Source organism: Cherax quadricarinatus, chromosome 3 (assembly GCF_038502225.1).
Source record: "Cherax quadricarinatus isolate ZL_2023a chromosome 3, ASM3850222v1, whole genome shotgun sequence".
NCBI classification, from domain to species: Eukaryota; Metazoa; Arthropoda; class Malacostraca; order Decapoda; family Parastacidae; genus Cherax; species Cherax quadricarinatus.
The window spans coordinates 17376045-17397265 of record NC_091294.1 but is presented as its reverse complement, the minus strand read 5'-3'; the positions used below and the strand labels follow the sequence as shown (position 1 = coordinate 17397265).

The 21221-nt window shown below is 37.6% G+C and overlaps 1 protein-coding gene across 3 annotated transcripts in view; it reads left to right on the top strand.

Moving 5' to 3' along the window:
* The window catches only part of LOC128706577 (Matrix metalloproteinase 1), a 77786-nt gene extending 56882 nt beyond the window's left edge, over positions 1 to 20904 (top strand). The window contains exons 12-13 of one of the 3 annotated variants that reach the window (XM_053801516.2): positions 2128 to 2209; positions 18998 to 20904. In XM_053801516.2, coding sequence (XP_053657491.1) covers positions 2128 to 2209; positions 18998 to 19137 — 222 coding nt within the window. In that variant the 3' untranslated portion in view covers positions 19138 to 20904. Of the gene's footprint in view, positions 1 to 2127; positions 2210 to 18153; positions 18328 to 18347; positions 18519 to 18997 lie in introns of those variants that run through there. The other 2 variants (XM_053801517.2, XM_053801518.2) reach the window with 2 other exon arrangements.
* Positions 20905 to 21221: the final 317 nt, after the last annotated feature.

The following is a 21221-nucleotide window of genomic DNA, read 5'->3' as shown; positions in this document are numbered from 1 at the left end:
ACAGTTTACTGTGGCCCAAAAATACTACTTAATTTTGCATAATAATGGCCCCAAAGTGCCAAAGTAGGGAAGCTGGCAGCTCTTCAAAGCATAAGAGAAGCCGTGAAGTGTTTAGCATCAGTGAAAAAGTGATAATTCTCCACTTGTTGTGCATAATTTATCAAATAAACTTTATAACAGGTGTGTATAGGACTTATATATAGGGTTTGCTATTATCCACAGTTTCAGTATCTGTGGCAGGTCCTTGAAACATCCCCTGCGGATACAGGGGTCCTACTGTATTTTCCAATACATGTACAATAAAACACGTGCTACTTTTTTTTTGTTTTATTGTTTTTGTTTTAACAAGTTGGCTGTCTCCCACCAAGGCAGGGTGATCTAAAAAGAAAGAAAATACCCAAACAAGAAAAATACTTTCATCATTCAACACTTTCACCTCACTTACACATAATCACTGTTTTTGCAGAAGTGCTCAGAATACAACAGTTTAGAAGTATATACATATAAAGATACACAACTTATCCCTCCAAACTGCCAATATCCCAAACCTCTCCTTTAAAGTGCAGGCATTGTATTTCCCATTTCCAGGACTCAAGTCTGGCTATATAAAAATAACTGGTTTCCCTGAATCCCTTCACTAAATATTACCCTGCTCACACTCCAACAGCTCGTCAGGTCCCAAATGCCATTCGTCTCCATTCACTCCTATCTAACACGCTTACGCACGCTTGCTGTAAGTCCAAGCCCCTCGCCCACAAAACCTCCTTTACCCCCTCCCTCCAACCTTTTCGAGGATGACCCCTACCTCGCCTTCCTTTCCCTACAGATTTGTACACTCTCCATGTCATTCTACTTTGATCCATTCTCTCTAAATGCCCAAACCACCTCAACAACCCTTCTTCAGCCCTCTGACTAATGCTTTTATTAACTCCACACCTCCTCCTAATTTCCACACTCCGAATTTTCTGCATAATACTTACACCACACATTGCCCTTAGACAGGACATCTCCACTGCCTCCAACAGTCTCCTCGCTGCAGCATTTACAACTCAAGCTTCACACCTATATAAGAGTGTTGGTACCACTATACTTTCATACATTCCCTTCTTTGCCTTCATAGATAACGTTTTTTTTGTCTCCACATATACCTCAACGCACCACTCACCTTTTTTCCTTCATCAGTTCTATGATTAACCTCATCCTTCATAAATCCATCTCCCAAATATCTGAAAACATTCACTCTTCCATACTCCTCCTCTCCAATTTGATATCCATTTTTCTTTATCTAAATCATTTGATACCCTCATCACCTTACTCTTTTCTATGTTCACTTTCAACTTTGTACCTTTACACACTCCCAAACTTGTCCACTAACCTTTGTAATTTTTCTTTAGAATCTCCCATAAGCACAGTATCATCAGCAAAAAGTAACTGTGTCAATTCTCATTTTGTATTTGAATCCCCATAATTTAATCCCACCCCTCTCCTGAACACCCTAGCATTTACTTCTTTTACAACCCCATCTATCTAATATATATATTATATATATATTAAACAACCATGGTTACATTACACATCCCTGTCTAAGACCTACTTTTACCGGGAAGTAGTCTCACTCTCTTCTACATACCCTAACCTGAGCCTCACTATCCTCATAAAAACTCTTTACAGCATTTAGTAACTTACTACTTATTCCATATACTTGCATATACTTCCTTCTTAATAATGTAATTAATTTTTTTTAACACACTGACCATCTCCCACCATGGTAGGGTGACTCGAAAAAGCACATTCTTCATCATCATCATCATCATGATTCACACTATCACTGTCTTGCCAGAGGCGTGCAGATGTGACAGTTCAAATGTCCTTCCAGACAGCAAATATTGCCACCCCTTCTTTAGAGTGCAGGCACTGTACTTCCCACTTCCAGGACTTAGTCCAGCTAATCAGTTTCCCCGAAACCTTTCACAAAATGTTACCTTGCTCATACTCCAAACAGCTCGTCAGGTCCTAAAAAACAGTTGCCTCCACTCACTCGTATTTAACACTCTCAAATGCCTGCTGGATGTCTAAGCTAAGCCCCATGTAATTGATTATAGACTCATAATTATTTTTGCTGTACAGATCACTCGAGAATCCCATAACAAACGAGGAGATGCGCCACCATCAGGTGAAGTAGACAGTCAAGATGGTACCTTTGATGCTGGTGAGTTTTAAGAAGTAATCAAGTATTCTATATATACGTATATGTATGTGTATATACACACATGTGCTTTTTAGGCAGAACTTGGCAGCTTGCCATATTTGGCAAGGCTAATTTTACAAAACAAGCCATACTTGTACAGCATTCATATTAGCTATATGTTTCATTGATGTTTGATACTGAATTAAATTAAACTGACCATATACTGTTTTTGTTACAGTAGTGTATTAAGCTTACTTTTTTTTTTATTATCACACTGGCCGATTCCCACCAAGGCAGGGTGGCCCGAAAAAGAAAAACTTTCACCATCATTCACTCCATCACTGTCTTGCCAGAAGGGTGCTTTACACTACAGTTTTTAAACTGCAACATTAACACCCCTCCTTCAGAGTGCAGGCACTGTACTTCCCATCTCCAGGACTCAAGTCTGACCTGCCGGTTTCCCTCAACCCCTTCATAAATGTTACTTTGCTCACACTCCAACAGCACGTCAAGTATTAAAAACCATTTGTCTCCATTCACTCCTATCAAACACGCTCACGCATGCCTGCTGGAAGTCCAAGCCCCTCGCACACAAAACCTCCTTTACCCCCTCCCTCCAACCTTTCCTAGGCCGACCCCTACCCCGCCTTCCTTCCACTACAGACTGATACACTCTTGAAGTCATTCTGTCTCGCTCCATTCTCTCTACATGTCCGAACCACCTCAACAACCCTTCCTCAGCCCTCTGGACAACAGTTTTGGTAATCCCGCACCTCCTCCTAACTTCCAAACTATGAATTCTCTGCATTATATTCACACCACACATTGCCCTCAGACATGACATCTCCACTGCCTCCAGCCTTCTCCTCGCTGCAACATTCATCACCCATGCTTCACACCCATGTAAGAGCGTTGGTAAAACTATACTCTCATACATTCCCCTCTTTGCCTCCAAGGACAAAGTTATGTCTCCACAGACTCCTAAGTGCACCACTCACCCTTTTCCCCTCATCAATTCTATGATTTACCTCATCTTTCATAGACCCATCCGCTGACACGTCCACTCCCAAATATCTGAAAACATTCACCTCCTCCATACTCTCTCCCTCCAATCTGATATCCAATCTTTCATCACCTAATCTTTTTGTTATCCTCATAACCTTACTCTTTCCTGTATTCACTTTTAATTTTCTTCTTTTACATACCCTACAAAATTCATCCACCAATCTCTGCAACTTCTCTTCAGAATCTTCCAAGAGCACAGTGTCATCAGCAAAGAGCAACTGTGACAACTCCCACTTCATGTGTGATTCTTTATCTTTTAACTCCACGCCTCTTGCCAATACCCTCGCATTTACTTCTCTTACAACCCCATCTATAAATATATTAAACAACCACGGTGACATCACACATCCTTGTCTGAGGCCTGCTTTTACTGGGAAATAATTTCCCTCTTTCCTACATACTCTAACTTGAGCCTCACTATCCTCGTAAAAACTCTTCACTGCTTTCAGTAACCTACCTCCTACACCATACACCTGCAACATCTGCCACATTGTCCCCCTATCCACCCTGTCATACGCCTTTTCCAAATCCATAAATGCCACAAAGACCTCTTTAGCCTTATCTAAATACTGTTCACTTATGTGTTTCACTGTAAACACCTGGTCCACACACCCCCTACCTTTCCTAAAGCCTCCTTGTTCATCTGCTATCCTATTCTCCATCTTACTCTTAATTCTTTCAATAATAACTCTACCATACACTTTACCAGGTATACTCAACAGACTTATTCCCCTATAATTTTTGCACTCTCTTTTGTCCCCTTTGCCTTTATACAAAGGAACTGTGCATGCTCTCTGCCAATCCCTAGGTACCTTACCTTCTTCCATACATTTATTAAATAATTGCACCAACCACTCCAAAACTACATCCCCACCTGCTTTTAACATTTCTATCTTTATCCCATCAATCCCGGCTGCCTTACTCCCTTTCATTTTACCTACTGAATCACGAACTTCCCCCACGCTCACAACTGGCTCTTCCTCACACCTACAAGATGTTATTCCTCCTTGCCCTATACACGAAATCACAGCTTCCCTATCTTCATCAACGTTTAACAGTTCCTCGAAATATTCCCTCCATCTTCCCAGTACCTCTAACTCTCCATTTAATAGCTCTCCTCTCCTATTTTTAACCGACAAATCCATTTTTTCTCTAGGCTTCCTTAATTTGTTAATCTCACTCCAAAACTTTTTCTTATTTTCAACAAAATTTGTTGATAACATCTCACCCACTCTCTCATTTGCTCTCTTTTTACATTGCTTCACCACTCTCTTAACCTCTCTCTTTTTCTCCATATACTCTTCCCCCCTTGCATCACTTCTACTTTGTAAAAACTTCTCATATGCTAACTTTTTCTCCCTTACTACTCTCTTTACATCATCATTCCACCAGTCGCTCCTCTTCCCTCCCGCACCCACCTTCCTGTAACCACAAACTTCTGCTGAACACTCCAACACTACATTTTTAAACCTACCCCATACCTCTTCGATCCCATTGCCTATGCTCTCATTAGCCCATCTATCCTCCAATAGCTGTTTATATCTTACCCTAACTGCCTCCTCTTTTAGTTTATAAACCTTCACCTCTCTCTTCCCTGATGCTTCTATTCTCCTTGTATCCCATCTACCTTTTACTCTGTGTAGCTACAACTAGAAAGTGATCTGATATATCTGTGGCCCCTCTATAAACATGTACATCCTGAAGTCTACTCAACAGTCTTTTATCTACCAATACATAATCCAACAAACTACTGTCATTTCACCCTACATCATATCTTGTATACTTATTTATCCTCTTTTTCTTAAAATATGTATTACCTATAACCAAACCCCTTTCTATACAAAGTTCAATCAAAGGGCTCCCATTTTCATTTACACCTGGCACCCTAAACTTACCTACCACACCCTCTCTAAAAGTTTCTCCTACTTTAGCATTCAGATCCCCTACCACAATTACTCTCTCACTTGGTTCAAAGGCTCCTATACATTCACTTAACATCTCCCAAAATCTCTCTCTCTCCTCTACATTCCTCTCTTCTCCAGGTGCATACACGCTTATTATGACCCACTTTTCGCATCCAACCTTTACTTTAATCCACATAATTCTTGAATTTACACATTCATATTCTCTTTTCTCTTTCCATAACTGATCCTTCAACATTACTGCTACCCCTTCCTTTGCTCTAACTCTCTCAGATACTCCAGATTTAATCCCATTTATTTCCCCCCACCGAAACTCCCCTAACTTTGATCATAGTTAGATTAGGTTGCCAAGCTAGTTTTGTTACAAAATGCAAAGTAATTGCATACCATTTTCGAAATTGCACCTGAAACACCCAGACTTACACCCAACTGCTATACAGTATATATAGCAGTTGGTACTACATTGTTTATATGGTACTTATTGAGATAGCAAATTAATTTATGCCAGAAATAACTTATCAACTCAAACTAATTGTGCTAAAATATACATAATCTAGTACTGTATAACCTAATGTTAGCCAAGTTTTAATTAGTATTTTTTCATGAATGAATAATAGTATATTTGTGTAATGTTGTGAAGTTGATCAAAGAAAGAAAATTGATTTAAAAATATATTTTCTTAAATTTTTATCTTGTACATTAGAAGATAAATATATTCATATAAATTAATTTTTTTTTTTTAACAAGTCGGCCGTCTCCCACCGAGGCAGGGTGACCCAAAAAGAAAGAAAATACTTTAATCATCATTCAACACTTTTATCTCGCTCACACATAATCACTGTTTTTGCAGAGGTGTTCACACTCCAACAGCTCGTCAGGTCCCAAATATCATTCGTCTCTATTCACTCCTATCTAACACGCTCATGCACACTTGCTGAAAGTCCAAGCCCCTCTCCCACAAAACCTCCTCTACCCCCCTCCCTCCAACCTTTTTGAGGACGACCCCTACCCCGCCTTCCTTCCCCTACAGATTTATATGCTCTCCATGTCATTCTACTTCGATCCATTCTCTCTAAATGACCAAACCACCTCAACAACCCCTCTTCAGCCCTCTGACTAATACTTTTATAAAACTCCACACCTTCTAATTTCCACACTCCAAATTTTCTGAATAATATTTACACCACACATTTCCCTTAGACAGGACATCTCCACTGCCTCCAACCGCCTCCTTGCTGCAGCATCTACAACCCAAGCTTCACACCCATATAAGAGTGTTGGTACTACTATACTTTCATACATTCCCTTCTTTGCCTCCATAGATAACATTTTTTGTCTCTACATATACCTCAATGCACCACTCACCTTTTTTCCTTCATCAATTCTATGATTACCCTCATCCTTCATAAATCCATCCGGTGACACGTCAACTCCCAAATATATCTGAAAACATTCACTTCTTCCATACTACTACTCTCCAATTTGATATCCAATTTTTCTTTATCTAAATCATTTGATACCTTCATCACCTTACTCTTTTCTATTTTCACTTTCAACTTTCTACCTTTACACACATTCCCAAATTCGTCCACAAACCTTTGCAATTTTTCTTTAGAATCTCCAATAAGCACAGTTTCTTTAGAATCTCCCGTAAGCACAGTATCATCAGCAAAAAGTAACTGTCACTTCCCATTTTGTATTTGATTCCCCATAATTAAATCTCACCTCTCTCCCCACCACCCTAGCATTTCTTTTAAAGACTCCATCCATAAATATATTAAACAACCATGGTGACATTACACATCCCTGTCTAAGACCTACTTTTACCGGGAAGTAGTCTCCCTCTTCTACACACCCTAACCTGAGCCTCACTATCCTCATAAAAACTCTTTACAGCATTTAGTAACTTACCACAACTTCCACATTGCTTCCCTATCCACTCTATCATATGCCTTTTCTAAATCCATAAATGCCATAAAAACTTCCCTACCTTTATCTAAATACTGTTCACATATATGCTTCAATGTAAACACTTGATCTACACATCCTCTACCCACTCTAAAACCTCCTTGCTCATCCACAATTCTACATTCTGTCTTACCTCTAATTCTTTCAATAATAACCCTACCGTACACTTTTTCTATTATACTCGGTAAACTTATTCCTCTATAATTTTTTCAATCTCTCTTGTCCCCCTTCCCTTTATATAAAGGGACTATACACGCTCTCTGCCAATCCCTAGGTACCTTCCCCTCTTTCATACATTTATTAAACAAAAATACCAACCACTCCAACACTATATCATCCCCTGCTTTTAACATTTCTGTCATGATCCCATCAGTTCAGCTAATTTACCCCCCTTTTATTCCACATAATGCCTCACGCACCTCTCCCACACTCACATCCTGCTCTTCTTCACTCCTTAAAGATGGTATACCTCCCTGGCCAGTGCATTAAATTACCGCCTCCCTTTCTTCGTCGACATTTAACCCTTTGACTGTCGAAGGGCCCAATCCTGAAGTTGCTCCTGGTGTCGCAAAATATTCGAAAAAAAAAATTATTTTTTCTTATGAAATGATAGAGAATCTTTTCCCGATTGTAAAGACACCAAAAAAACGAAATTTGATGGAAAACTGACGGAATTACGCTCTCGCGAAGTTAGCGACTTCGGCGATATTTAAAAATCGGCAATTTCGCCCACTTTGAGCCCTATTTTCGGCTAATTCCGTTATTCCAGTCAACCAAACTCATAACTATTTCTTCAGAACTCTATTTTTTCTATCGATTGAGCACAAGAAACTGCCCATTTACCGATTTCAACTACCCAATAACATGGTCAGAAATTTGCAATTTGGCCAATTTCACGAAAATTAAAAAATACGACAATTTCAAAATAAGGTCCAGAATGAACAATGCAGACATTCCTGGCTCTAAAATAAGATTTTCTTTGTTCATCAGTCATGTCTCCAGGTCCCTGTGATATTACTCTTGCTTTTTATTTTGAAATTTTATTCAAACAATAAATAGAAGATTTACTGTTATGCAGACTACTGCAATACTGTAATAATTGTAAAAATTACATCAACCCATTCATGACTGCGTATTAGAATGGCTATTTGGACATTTATTGGACAATGACATCATTTGTTTACTTTTGAACATCGGCAAAAATCAAACATTTCCTGTACTTTGTGCTCCATTTCCAGGTTCTTTTTATAGTAAAATTAATCAAAATCACCTCCATTTCTATAATATAGTTTCCATTCTATCAAATGAGACCATGAAAACGAGAATACAACCACAAATACTATACGAAAATAGACCACAAAGTCGGCATTTTAATTAAAAAAAACGGTCGGAGTTTTTTTTTTCTCATTATGCACTGCGTGCTCCAGGATTTTTTTTATGTGGTGCACACTGACCACACAGACCCATTCTCTCACATGTGGGCCTACTAGCTTTCTCCTGCCTGATTTGAAGCCGCTAGAATTTATGAGTATATATACGTCAAACACGGTACCTCACAAACGTATATATACGGCCGCGACAGTCAAAGGGTTAAGTTCCTCAGAATATTCTTGCCATCTACCCAATACCTCCATCTCCCCATCTACTAACTCCCCTCCTGTTATTAACTGACAAATCCATTCGTTCCCTAGGCTTTCTTATCTTGTTTAACTCCAAAATTTTTTCTTATTTTCATTAAAATTTCTTGACAGAGCCTCTCCCACTCTATCATCTGCTCTCCTTTTGCACTCTCTCACCACTCTCTTTACCTTTCTTTTACTCTCCATATACTCTACTCTACTTATAACACTTCTGCTTTGTAAAAACCCCTCATAAGCTACCTTTTTCTCTTTTATCACACCTTTTACTTCATCATTCCACCAATCTTTCCTCTTTCCTCCTGCACCCACCCTCATATAACCACAAACTTCTGCCCCACATTCTAATACATGTACTGCATTTTTAAAACTATTTGAACCCTCTTCAACCCTCCCCACTACTCATACTTGCACCAGCCCACCTTTCTGCCAATAGTTGCTTATATATCAACCGAATTTCCTCCTCCCTTAATTTATACACTTTCACCTCCCTCTTACTTGTTGCTGCCATTTTCCTCTTGTCCCATCTACCTCTTATTCTAACTGTAGCTACAACTAGATAATGATCCGATATCAGTTGCCCCTCTATAAACGTGTACATCCTAGAGCCTACCCATGAACCTTTTATCCACCAATACATAATCTAACAAACTACTTTCATTACGTGCTATATCATACCTTGTATATTTATTTATCCTCTTTTTCATAAAATATGTATTACTTATTACCAAACCTCTTTCTACACATTTATTTTTTTTTTTAACAAGTCGGCCGCCTCCCACCGAGGCAGGGTGACCCAAAAAGAAAGAAAATCCCCAAAAAAGAAAATACTTTCATCATTCAACTCTTTCACCTCACTCACACATAATCACTGTTTTTGCAGAGGTGCTCAGAACACAACAGGTTAGAAGCATATACGTATATAGATACCCAACATATCCTTCCAAACTGCCAATATCCCGAACCCCTCCTTTAGAGTGCAGGCATTGTACTTCCCATTTCCAGGACTCAAGTCTGGCTATATAAAAATAACCGGAGTTTCCCTGAATCCCTTCACTAAATATTACCCTGCTCAAACTCCAACAGATCGTCAGGTCCCAAATACCATTCGTCTCCATTCACTCCTATCGAACACGCTCACGCACCCCTGCTGGAAGTCCAAGCCCCTCGCCCACAAAACCTCCCTTACCCCTTCCAACCTTTTCAAGGACGACCCCTACCCCTCCTTCCTTCCCCTACAGATACACATAGCTAAATTAAAGGCTCCCCATTTACATTTACTCCTGGCACCCCAAATTTACCTACTACTCCCTCCACAACATTTTTTACCCACTTTAGCATTGAAATCCCCAACCACAAGTACTCTCACACTTGGTTCAAAACTCCCCACGCATTCACTCGACATTTCCCAAACTCTCTCTGTCTCCTCTACACTTCTCTCTTCTCGAGGTGCATATATGCTTACTATAACCCACTTTTCACATCCAACCTTTATTTTACTCTGCATAATCCTTGAATTAATACATTTATAGTCTTTTCCTGCCATAACTTATCCTTCAACATTATTGTTACTCCTTTTTTAGCTCTAACTCTATTCGAAACCCCTGACCTAATCCCATTTATTCATCCCCACTGAAACTCTCCCACCCCCTTCAGCTTTATTTCACTTAAAGCCAGGACATCCAGCTTCTTTTCAGTCATAACAACCACAATCATCTCTCTGATCATTCGCACAACATCCACGCACATTCAGACATCCCACTTTGGCAATTTTCTTATTCTTTTTAGTAATTATTACAGGAAAAGGGGTTACTAGCCCATTGTTCCCGGCATTTTAGTTGACTTTTACAACACGCATGGCTTATGGAGGAAAGATTCTTATTCCACTTCCCCATGGATATAAAAGGAAAAGTAATAAGAAGAACTATTAAGATAAAATCAAAGAAAATTCAGATGAGTGTGTATAAATAAACGTGTACATGTATGTGTAGCGTGACCTAAGTGTAAGTAGAAGTAGCAAGACGTACCTGTAATATTGCATATTTATGAGACAGACAAGACACCAGCAATCCTACCATCATGTAAAACAATTACAGGCATTCGCTTTGCACTCACTTGGTAGGACGGTAGTACCTCCCTGGGTGGTTGCTGTCTACCAACCTACTACCATAAATTAATATGGTATGCAATTTATTTTTAGCATCAATAACGACTTATCAGCCTACCCTGGCCATGGGAAAATTTTCATGATATAAATTCAGTGTTCGAACCCATGGCAAGCCAGTCCTGAGTTGACTCACGAAATCATAAAAACACAATTGCAAACAATACATTGTATGGATGGGGTTAGAACCCATGGCAAATGAGTTGTAAGCCTCTAGGCTAGTGCTTTATGCACTGGGGTTCTAACCCCACCCTTACCATGGTTTGGCCAGTCATCAGTTATTTACAATCATGTTACATTATGATTTTTCACTGCACATAATATGCAGTAACATAATTCCACCTGTCCTCTCCAAAGTTAGCCTGATTTTAGTTATTACAATATTTAACATCACTTAATATATTTTATATTGTTCAAATGGAATTTTGGAGTGATAGGATATAGGAATGTAGATTAGGCTTGTTTACTAAACAGTCATGTGAGTAAGCCAAATTGCCAAGTTCTGCTTAAATATCATAACAGTGTGTATTCTGTATGAATTTGAGATGTGTAGTGTAATATGTGGAGATTACAAGTGAATCACTAGAAGAAATTAAGCTTTGGCAGAGATATTTCATACAAAAAAAATTTTCACTGGAGAGAGAAAGAAAAAAAAAAAAAATTGAGATGATTATGAGTGAGAGGGGAAATAAACTGCAGGTGATAGTACTCAGTGTGGTCTTTGTGATGTATTGATTTTGACTGTATTTCTCTGATTACATAATTTAGCCAAAAGAAATACATATCCATATTTTTTTTTTTGTAACCCACTGGCCATCTCCTACCGAGGTAGGGTGATCCAAAAGAAGAAACACTTTCACCATCATTCACTTTCACTGTCTTGCCAGGGGCATGCTGATACTACAGTTCAGATGCCCCTCCAAACTTAAAACATCCCCACCCTTCCTTTAGAGTGCAGGCACTGTACTTTCCACCTCCAGTACTCAAGTCTGGCTAACCAGTTTCCACCGAATCCCTTTACACTCCAACAGCTTGTCGAGTCCCAAAAATCATTTGCCTCCACTATCTCTCTCTTCTCTCTCTCTCTTCTCTCTCTCTCTTCTCTCTCTCTCTTCTCTCTCTCTCTCTTCTCTCTCTCTCTCTTCTCTCTCTCTCTCTTCTCTCTCTCTCTCTCTTCTCTCTCTCTCTCTCTCTTCTCTCTCTCTCTCTCTCTCTCTCTCTCTCTCTCTCTCTCTCTCTCTCTCTCTCTCTCTCTCTCTCTCTCTCTCTCTCTCTCTCTCTCTCTCTCTCACACACACACACACACACACACACACACACACACACACACACACACACACACACACACACACACACACACACACACACACACACACACACACACACTGCTGGATGTCCAAGCCCATCGTACACAAAACCTGCTTTACCCCCTCCCTTCAACCTTTATTGACCGACTGCTGCCCCTCCTTCCCTCCACTACAAATTTATACATCCTCCAAGTCATCCTATTTTGCTGCATCCTCTCTAAATGTCCATACCACCTCAACAATCTCTTCACTAAAAGTATTATCCTCTGGATAATACTTTTAGTAACTGCACATCTGCAGAGTTACTAAATGCTGGGGTATTTTGGGCAGACTAGGATTAGTCTACCTGAAATGCCCCGGCATCAGTGGTGACTCATAGCGCCAGTAATACCTATACTATTGTACCGCATCAAACTTCTATTTTTAATAATTTTTTATCTCGTTTCAACAAAAAAAAAAAATAGCTTATTAATACATTGAAAAACAACATACAACAGATTTTTCCTGTAATATATTTGTCAACTGCAAATTATTTGAGCATAACGTTGATGAAATCATACATCTGGCAGTAAGCATCTGGGGGGACTGCAGCTCTGCAGCTCCTTTGGACGAGCCACCACTGCCCAGCATGATAGTGGCTTTCTTTGTATTTAAATCAAAATTGTAATTACACATTGTAACCTTTGCAAAAAAATAAAATCTTTATTCTTTTAGCTATGAATTCTCTGCATAATATTTACACCACACACTGCTATCAGACATGACATCTCCAGCCTCCTCAACTATAACATTCACAACCCATGGTTGTAAATAGAGTTGGTAATAAAGTTGTAGATTATTGAAACAAACTCCCAAGCAGCATCACTGAAGTGAAAACCTTGGGTAGCCTTTAAAAATAGGTTAGACAAGTACATGAGTGGGTGAGAGTTGAACCTGCCTAGCATGAGCCAGCAGTCTTGCTGCAGTTCTCCTTCTTTCTGATGTTCCTATTAGAAATTAGATGTGGGGTTACTGAAGGTATAATTCAAGAGGGCTGAGGAGGGGTTGTTGAGTTGGTTGGGCATTTAGAGAAAATAGAGTAGAATACGAAGGCCGAGGGTGTATAATTCTGGGGTGGAGGGAAGGTGGTGTAGGGGTCATCCTAGGAAGGGTTAGAGGGAGGGGGAATGGAGGTTTTGAGTGCTAGGGACTTGAGTATCTAGCAGGCTTGGGTGAGTGTATGTGATTGGAATGAATGGAGAGGTGATTTTTAAGACTATGTATGTGCTGTTAGCATGTGAGCAAGGTAATGTTTATGAAGGGATTCGGGCAAAGTGGTTAACTGGAAGTGGACAGCACAGTGCGTACACTCTGAAGGAGGGATAGGGATATTATAGTATAGAGGGTTATGTGAATTGTGATGTCTGCACATTTCTGGCAAGACAGCTATTTGACTGAGTGATGATGAATGTTTTCTCTTTTGGGTCACCTACTTAGGTGGGAGATAGGCAGTTTTAAAAATTATTAAGTTATTATTATTATTTTTATGGGGAAGCACTAAACTTATAAGGGCAGTTGGGTTTAATCAAGGAATGGAGAACAGGTCAATTTCCTTACATCAAAGAACCTTCCGTAGACCAACATTTTATCATAAGCCATAATTTGAAACTATAGTGTGTGCTTTGCCTCTCATAACTACTTTGCCATAAACATCCCTTCACAGATTAATTTTTTATGGCACTGAAGACTAAATTTCGTTTGAAATATCTATGTGAAAACTTAATTGTTATATGTAGTGGACCAGTTGACAGTATACAATAGTGACTGAAAACTTAGCTTGTATGTTGAAGTGTATGAGTCCAATATTTTGTTGAATTATTCTATATGTTTAGTACTGTGTGTGTGTTTCTTGTTTGTCATGTACCAGCTTGCACTATTTTCTTTGTCCATTCAAAACTTATACCTTTTATACAGTGTTAATATTTCTGTAATCATATTGCTATATATGTATTATATAGTTGTGTTGTGATGTTATTAGTTTTAATTTACTAGTGTTTCAAAGTAAATTTACTGCTAGAATGCTTACTAATACTTATGAGCACAATGCATGCTGTGTAAATGCTTAATGCCTTTAGTTATTCTATTACTAAGTGCTTTGATAAAATAATAGAAGAGATAACAATTGGTTGTATGATCACAAATTAACAGAAAACATAACACATCTGTGCCAATTAGTTACTATTATTATTACAATCAGAACTAAGTGCTAAATCCAAAAGGATCATACAGCATCGTGATACTATTACAGATTCCTCAAAATCTATTACCATAAATATTTTTATTGTGATGGGTGCAAAAATTCAAATAGCCAATTAAGAGATCTGAGTGCACAAATGACAAAGTTCATTGGATACAAAATTGTCCATTCTAGTTATTGTCACACCAAAAAGTCTTCCTGTATCTACTACACTTAGTCTTTACCAACTACCCACTCTACCTCCCTCCATAGTCCATTACTGTGTACAGGTGTCCCTCAACATTCGCGAGGGTTAGGGGATCAAGAGCCTCGTGAATGTTGAAAAACCGTGAGTGTTTGGTGCCCCAATATATTGTAGGGAAATAAATACAATACTGCTTAACTTGTTGAACCATGAACAATCATAAAATACATGAAAACGTCGTAAGTTGTACTAAATATATACATGTTATGCTTTAATAACATGTATGTTATTAAATACCACAGACTCCACCACTGCCTCCACCACTTCCTCAACCAATGCCAGTCCCTACTACCCTCCCTCCGACCCCCACAACTGGCAGCCAGCCCTCCCACCACTCAGTGTGGTGAGTGTTTTGTTTGTTCATTATTTGCTATTAAACTACAGTATAAATAATGTAAACACATTCATGACTGTATATTGGAATGGCTATTTGAACAGGTATTGGACGGTGACATCATGTGTTTACTCTTGAACACAGCAAAGAATCAAACATTTCTGCTACTGCTAATAATAACAATAGTAGTAGTAGTAGTAGTAATAATAATAATAATAATAATAATAATAATAATACGATATAATTGAAGAAGGAAATTGTACAAAAATACGAGGGAGTGGTTGACACATCGTCAGTGTGGCTTTGTTTATGCTGGAGTGAACATTAGTCTCCCTGCTCTTCCAAACATTTCACAATAATTCAGCGGTTGAGGCAGTGGTAGAGGCAGTGATAGAGGCAGTGTACTATTATTATTTATAACATATATGTTAGTAAATATCACTGCCTCTACCACTGCCTCTACCACTGCCTCTACCACTGCCTCTATCGCTGCCTCTATCGCTGCCTCTATCGCTGCCTCTATCGCTGCCTCTATCGCTGCCTCTATCGCTGCCTCTACCACTGCCTCTACCACTGCCTCTATCACTGCCTCTACCACTGCCTCTATCACCTCTACCACTGCCTCAACCACTCCAGTCACACTCAATCTACAAGCACCAAACAATGAATTATTGTGAAATGTTTGGAAGAGCAGGGAGACTAATGTTCACTCCAGCATAAACAAAGCCACACTGATGATGTGTCAACCACTCCCTCGTACTTTTGTACAATTTCCTTCTTCAATTATATCGTATTATTATTATTATTATTATTATTATTATTATTATTATTATTATTATTATTATTATTATTATTATTATTACTATTGTTATTATTAGCAGTAGCAGAAATGTTTGATTCTTTGCTGTGTTCAAGAGTAAACACATGATGTCACCGTCCAATACCTGTCCAAATAGCCATTCCAATATGCAGTCATGAATGTGTTTACATTATTTATACTGTAGTTTAATAGCAAATAATGAACAAACAAAACACTCACCACACTGAGTGGTGGGAGGGCTGGCTGCCAGTTACGGGGGTCGGAGGGAGGGTAGTAGGGACTCGCAGGTGGCGGGAAACTTGAATATGATTTGGCGGCTGGGAATTTGGCGGTTGGGAATTCGCGAATGTGTGAAGCCCGCGAAAGATGAAAACGTGAATGTTGAGGGAGACCTGTACATAGGGTCGTATAAAGCTTGAATGCTTGTGCATGAAACACATCACTGAGTTAAGAATAATTGCATAGTCTAGTAATGGGCTGCTGCTACTGCAGTGTAATGCTGATTGACAACTAGTAGAGCATTCAACATCCCCTCCCACCCAATAGATGTTACCAACATAGCAATCCCAGTTTGAAAAGCAGAAAGGAAAGAAATATACTGTAGCGTGATGAAAAATTTACACATTCTATGAAAATTGGATATCAACACATCGTCCATACCCCTGTACGTACTTATATACTGAAATAATGCAGAAATTGTGTGGGGTGTATCCCAGTCAAATGGACTTCGTATGAAATTTTGTTACAATTACTATCATATCTATGGTGAGGAAGTAGTGTATATACTCCACATCCAATGGATAAGCATTGTCCCCTATATCCAGGCAAGCAGTGCATGCTGAATGTCCAGTTAGTAGGCAGCATATATCCTACATTCAGTAGGTTAACAGTATGTGCTCTGCTTAGAGTTGATTGGCAGTGTGCACCTGCAAACTTCCATCCTCTTCATGAATTAGTTGTACGGTATAATCTTGAAAATTTAGGGAAAGGGTAAGGGTATGGGGATACATAAATTTTTCACCTTAATCAGTAATTTTAGTATGTATCCAGGTCTTAATTTTTGCCTAATTTTATAATGTACTAGTCATAAATTTTAAATCTTGTAAATGTGACTGCCTTTTTTTATCATCTTGCTTTCTGCCTGTTTTGGTTTTTTTTTTTTCTTACAATTGGATCATCTACAGTATACATGTATGTACTGTGGTTCAAGTATCAGAATTACTAATTATAATGGCATTCTTTAAAATTCTTCCTCTGAACTTATGTTTTTGCACTCTTGAGGTGGTGACTTGCATCCGTTGCACATTTAGTATAGAAATTCTTCTGTAGATAGCATATTGTACAAGAATTCTCTTAATTCTGTGGAAGACACTATTTATTCATACCATTCTTGAACAGGTTGTCATTTCTTTGAAAATTTGGCTCCATGAATCAAATTGCTATTGATGCTTTGCTCAAAAAAAAAAAAAAAAAAATTAAAGCAGCTTCATATATGCTTTTTTTTTTTTTTGTTTGTCTTACATCCCAGTTTTATAAAAATTTTGGTGAAAAAGGCACAAAGGGCACAATTGCAGAGGTACTTTAAGATGTTTTGCCTGTTGACAGACATCTTCACTGACTGAAGAAACCTGTCCACAGGCAAAACATCTTAATATAGTTCCTCTCTGCAGTTGTGCCTTTCACCACTTGTTGGCTTGGTGCCATTTACCTCTACCTTTACAAAATTGTATTTACATATTGGCCCAATTCTAGTTTAGTTTTCAACAATTATGAAGAGGCTCTCAAACTTACAATGTGTGCATCCAAGTATGTTGATTGCTGTGTTGTAGCATGATGTGGGAGTACTAATCTAAACTCCCAGGCAAGTAGTACTTCTACATGCATATCAAAGCTGAATAATCACATGGCTGTTCCTTATAGTATTGCACAATACAGTAGTGTATAATAGCATCTAACAAAATGTAGTTTTTTTTTTTTTTCCAGTGTTGTGTGTTAATCTCCTAGTATATTTACTCTTTAAGTTTTGTTCAATAAGTATGGGTAACTTTGAGTAATGTACAATATATTTTGTGATTAAATATTATTTTTAGAAGTATTGCATACAGATTTATCCTAGTTTTCATAAAAGTTTGAGATAATGGTACAGTGTTGACTATTTTGTTCTTGCAGATAGTAAAGTTTGGCTGTCAACTACATATTTATTGTGTATTGCATGTTTTATTGTTTGAGAGCCTCTCTTGAGTGGTGATGTGGGCCTTCCCCCTACAGGAAGGTTATCCCACTTGGGCTAGGAGGTAAATCAGCCTTCTGCATATGCACCAGAACCTGCATCTCCCAAGTACTTCAAGTGGTACTGCAGCAATCATGTGGCTTGCATGTTTGATCAACTTGCCTGTATCATGGCCTGTACGTGGTGGAGTCAATAGTGCGGTGTGAGGTAACCATGTCGTCTTGTGTGACAGATTCTGAACAAGAATCAGGCATCGCCCGATAGTGCAACTGCTGTGGGCGTGATGGTTACAGCAATCAACCACTTCCATCCCATGCCTTGTGAGATGGGCATGCCATTTTTGCCAGCAGCAGCTCTCCTAGTTATGTTCTACTCATTCTCTGCTTGCTTCTGCTTCAGTGATGCAAGTTGCCTGGTTACCATGAGAAATTATACATTTTTTTTATGATCTAACAAGTCACATTTTTACACAGAACAAGAAACATTTATTAACCTTTATTTACCCTGCCTCTACTAATAAATTAGCATATTATAACCGAGATATACACTGTAGAGCTTTTCAGTATACTGTATTACTCTGGGAAAAGTCTCTGTAGACTATCTGAATAAATAACATTGAACACACACCATAATAAAGTTGGTAGTTTTAGTGTTATTATAGTGGTGCTAATGGTTTTACTTGGAACTTTTTATCTAGACATAATTCAGAGGTTGACAACACCCTGTAATTCATACAAGCTAGACCTAACAATTTCAGCAGCTGCTTGGTAACAATCCTAACAGCCAATAACAAAGATAATTTATTGTTGCTTGTTAAAAGTATGTAATGTTAATGGAAATATGTCATATGATGTTAACTTTTGTGATCACCTTTCCCCTCAGCTGGGTCAAATGATGATTTAGACTCCAACATAGTACCTCGAGTAGCAGGTTCCATACACAGTGGCGCCACCTGCAGTGCCCTCGCCCAGCCATTAAGTCTTATCCTAACACTCTTTGCTACACTCCTGCTTAAGATGTGAAGTGGAAGCATGTGAAGTACGGAATACACAAAGGTGATTTTAAAGAACATACTGTATATCCTGCAGTAATTCTATTAGTTCAAATTTAACAATTATATGGAATATGTTGCTTTATCAAGACATGAAAAATCAGTAAATGTGCACTTGCAATATAATTCTCATTAAGTTCTGCAAAAAAAAAAAAAAAAAAAGTTTCTATATAAAATGAATTAGTTTTCATCTTTTTGTTGGTCATCATTGATGACCACTCATTGTATGGGCAGAAAAAATGTTGGCTCCCTTGATATTCAGTAAGTCTTTATTATTTTTATTTTTACAATATAATTTATACAAAAAAGTACTAAATGCATATGGAAGTTCAGTAACCATGTAATTTTATAAATATTTATTATGACTATTATGGTACATACTATAATTTGACTGGCAAGTCCATAAAATTGGCTTTTTTTATTTTTCATAATTCAAAAATACAGTATACTGTAATAAGTTTTTAATAATTAAATTTATATAGTAATATTGCTTTGGCATCTTCATTCATGATTATGAATATACAATATTTTCAACAATCCCAGATTAAACATATATTGTAACTTTTTAAATGAAAATTCTATTTTGCATCCATGCAGTAATGTTCATTCATCGTGTCTGTATGGAAAGATAAAACTACAGACCTGTTAGTAAGGTGCCTTGATGAATGCAAGGGGCTCTTAATCTAAGTAACTGGACTTGTTTTCCCCTTAAATGGATCAAACCTGAATGGTTCTCATTCCTTAGCAACAAATGGCCCTTGTATTCTTAGTGTTTGCCAGTTACAATAAAAATACAAACTTGGTTTGTTGCTTAAGTGTACAAACTGAAATTTTAGAAGTACAATTCTGGTTACTGAAGAATTACATCAGCATTGATGTTACTGATAAATTTTATTTCTAAGAATCTTTTTTATGCTCATACTACAAAAAATATGTATTGATAGTCCAATGAAAAAGTATAATTAATAATTGCTCTTTATACAAGAAAATTGTAATCACTTAATTAGATTTCTTAAATTGCTTTTAATCTCTCTCACTCTCTCTCTCTCTCTCTCCAATTTTGTGTCCAGAATATATTACTTACAGGTAATAATTTGTAGGGCATTTGTAATTCAACCCATTGAATTGTACATGTGCATGTTAATTCTTATATGTATCATATTGTTAGCTAGTCACTAGTAACTAGTGACTTAATTATTAGTGTATGAGGTAAACATTACATGCATTACTCAGCATGTGGAGTTTGTAATTGAATGTGGATATTTTTCAGTGATGGAATGTCCCAACTCATTGTGTGTATAAATTTCTTATAAAAATTGATACTGATCTCTGAATGTCTGCTGGTTATGTATTAAGTCCATTTCTGAAATTATCAGTACTGTACCTGTATATGACACTTTATTGTTGAGGATGTCTCTCTCCTCTTGTGATGCCAATTTTCAGGTTGGTGACGAATACCCATTGTATTTATGACTGTTTAATTGATAAACAACATAATTCCTCAAGGCATTAGCTTTGTTTGTATGCAACAAAACACTAAGTTATTGATAGTCATGTAAGAATGCAATTTTATATAATGTGTATATATTTGTACAGATATCATTAATAGGGTTTTTTCACTTATTTTCAATATAGTTTGTTAAATCATCTTCCTATCTTGTTTTTGTTGGTATTTATTCTCTAACTGCATTTTTTTTTCTTGGTAAATTACCCTATTTATGAATAAAACTTTTTTATAGGATTTGTTTCACAACCTTAAATTAATATACAATATACATAGTGCTAGCAAACTGGTGTCACACTGCAGGAAATAATCTGTGAACAATGACATAAAGATATATCTTTTACTGACACATTAGTATGGCTCCTGGAAGGGAAGAGGAAAATGCTTAAAATAAATAAATAAATAAATATATATATATATATATATATATATATATATATATATATATATATATATATATATATATATATATTTTTTTTTCAACAAGTTGGTCGTCTCCCACCGAGGCAGGGTGACCCAAAAAAGAAAGAAAATCCCCAAAAAGAAAATAC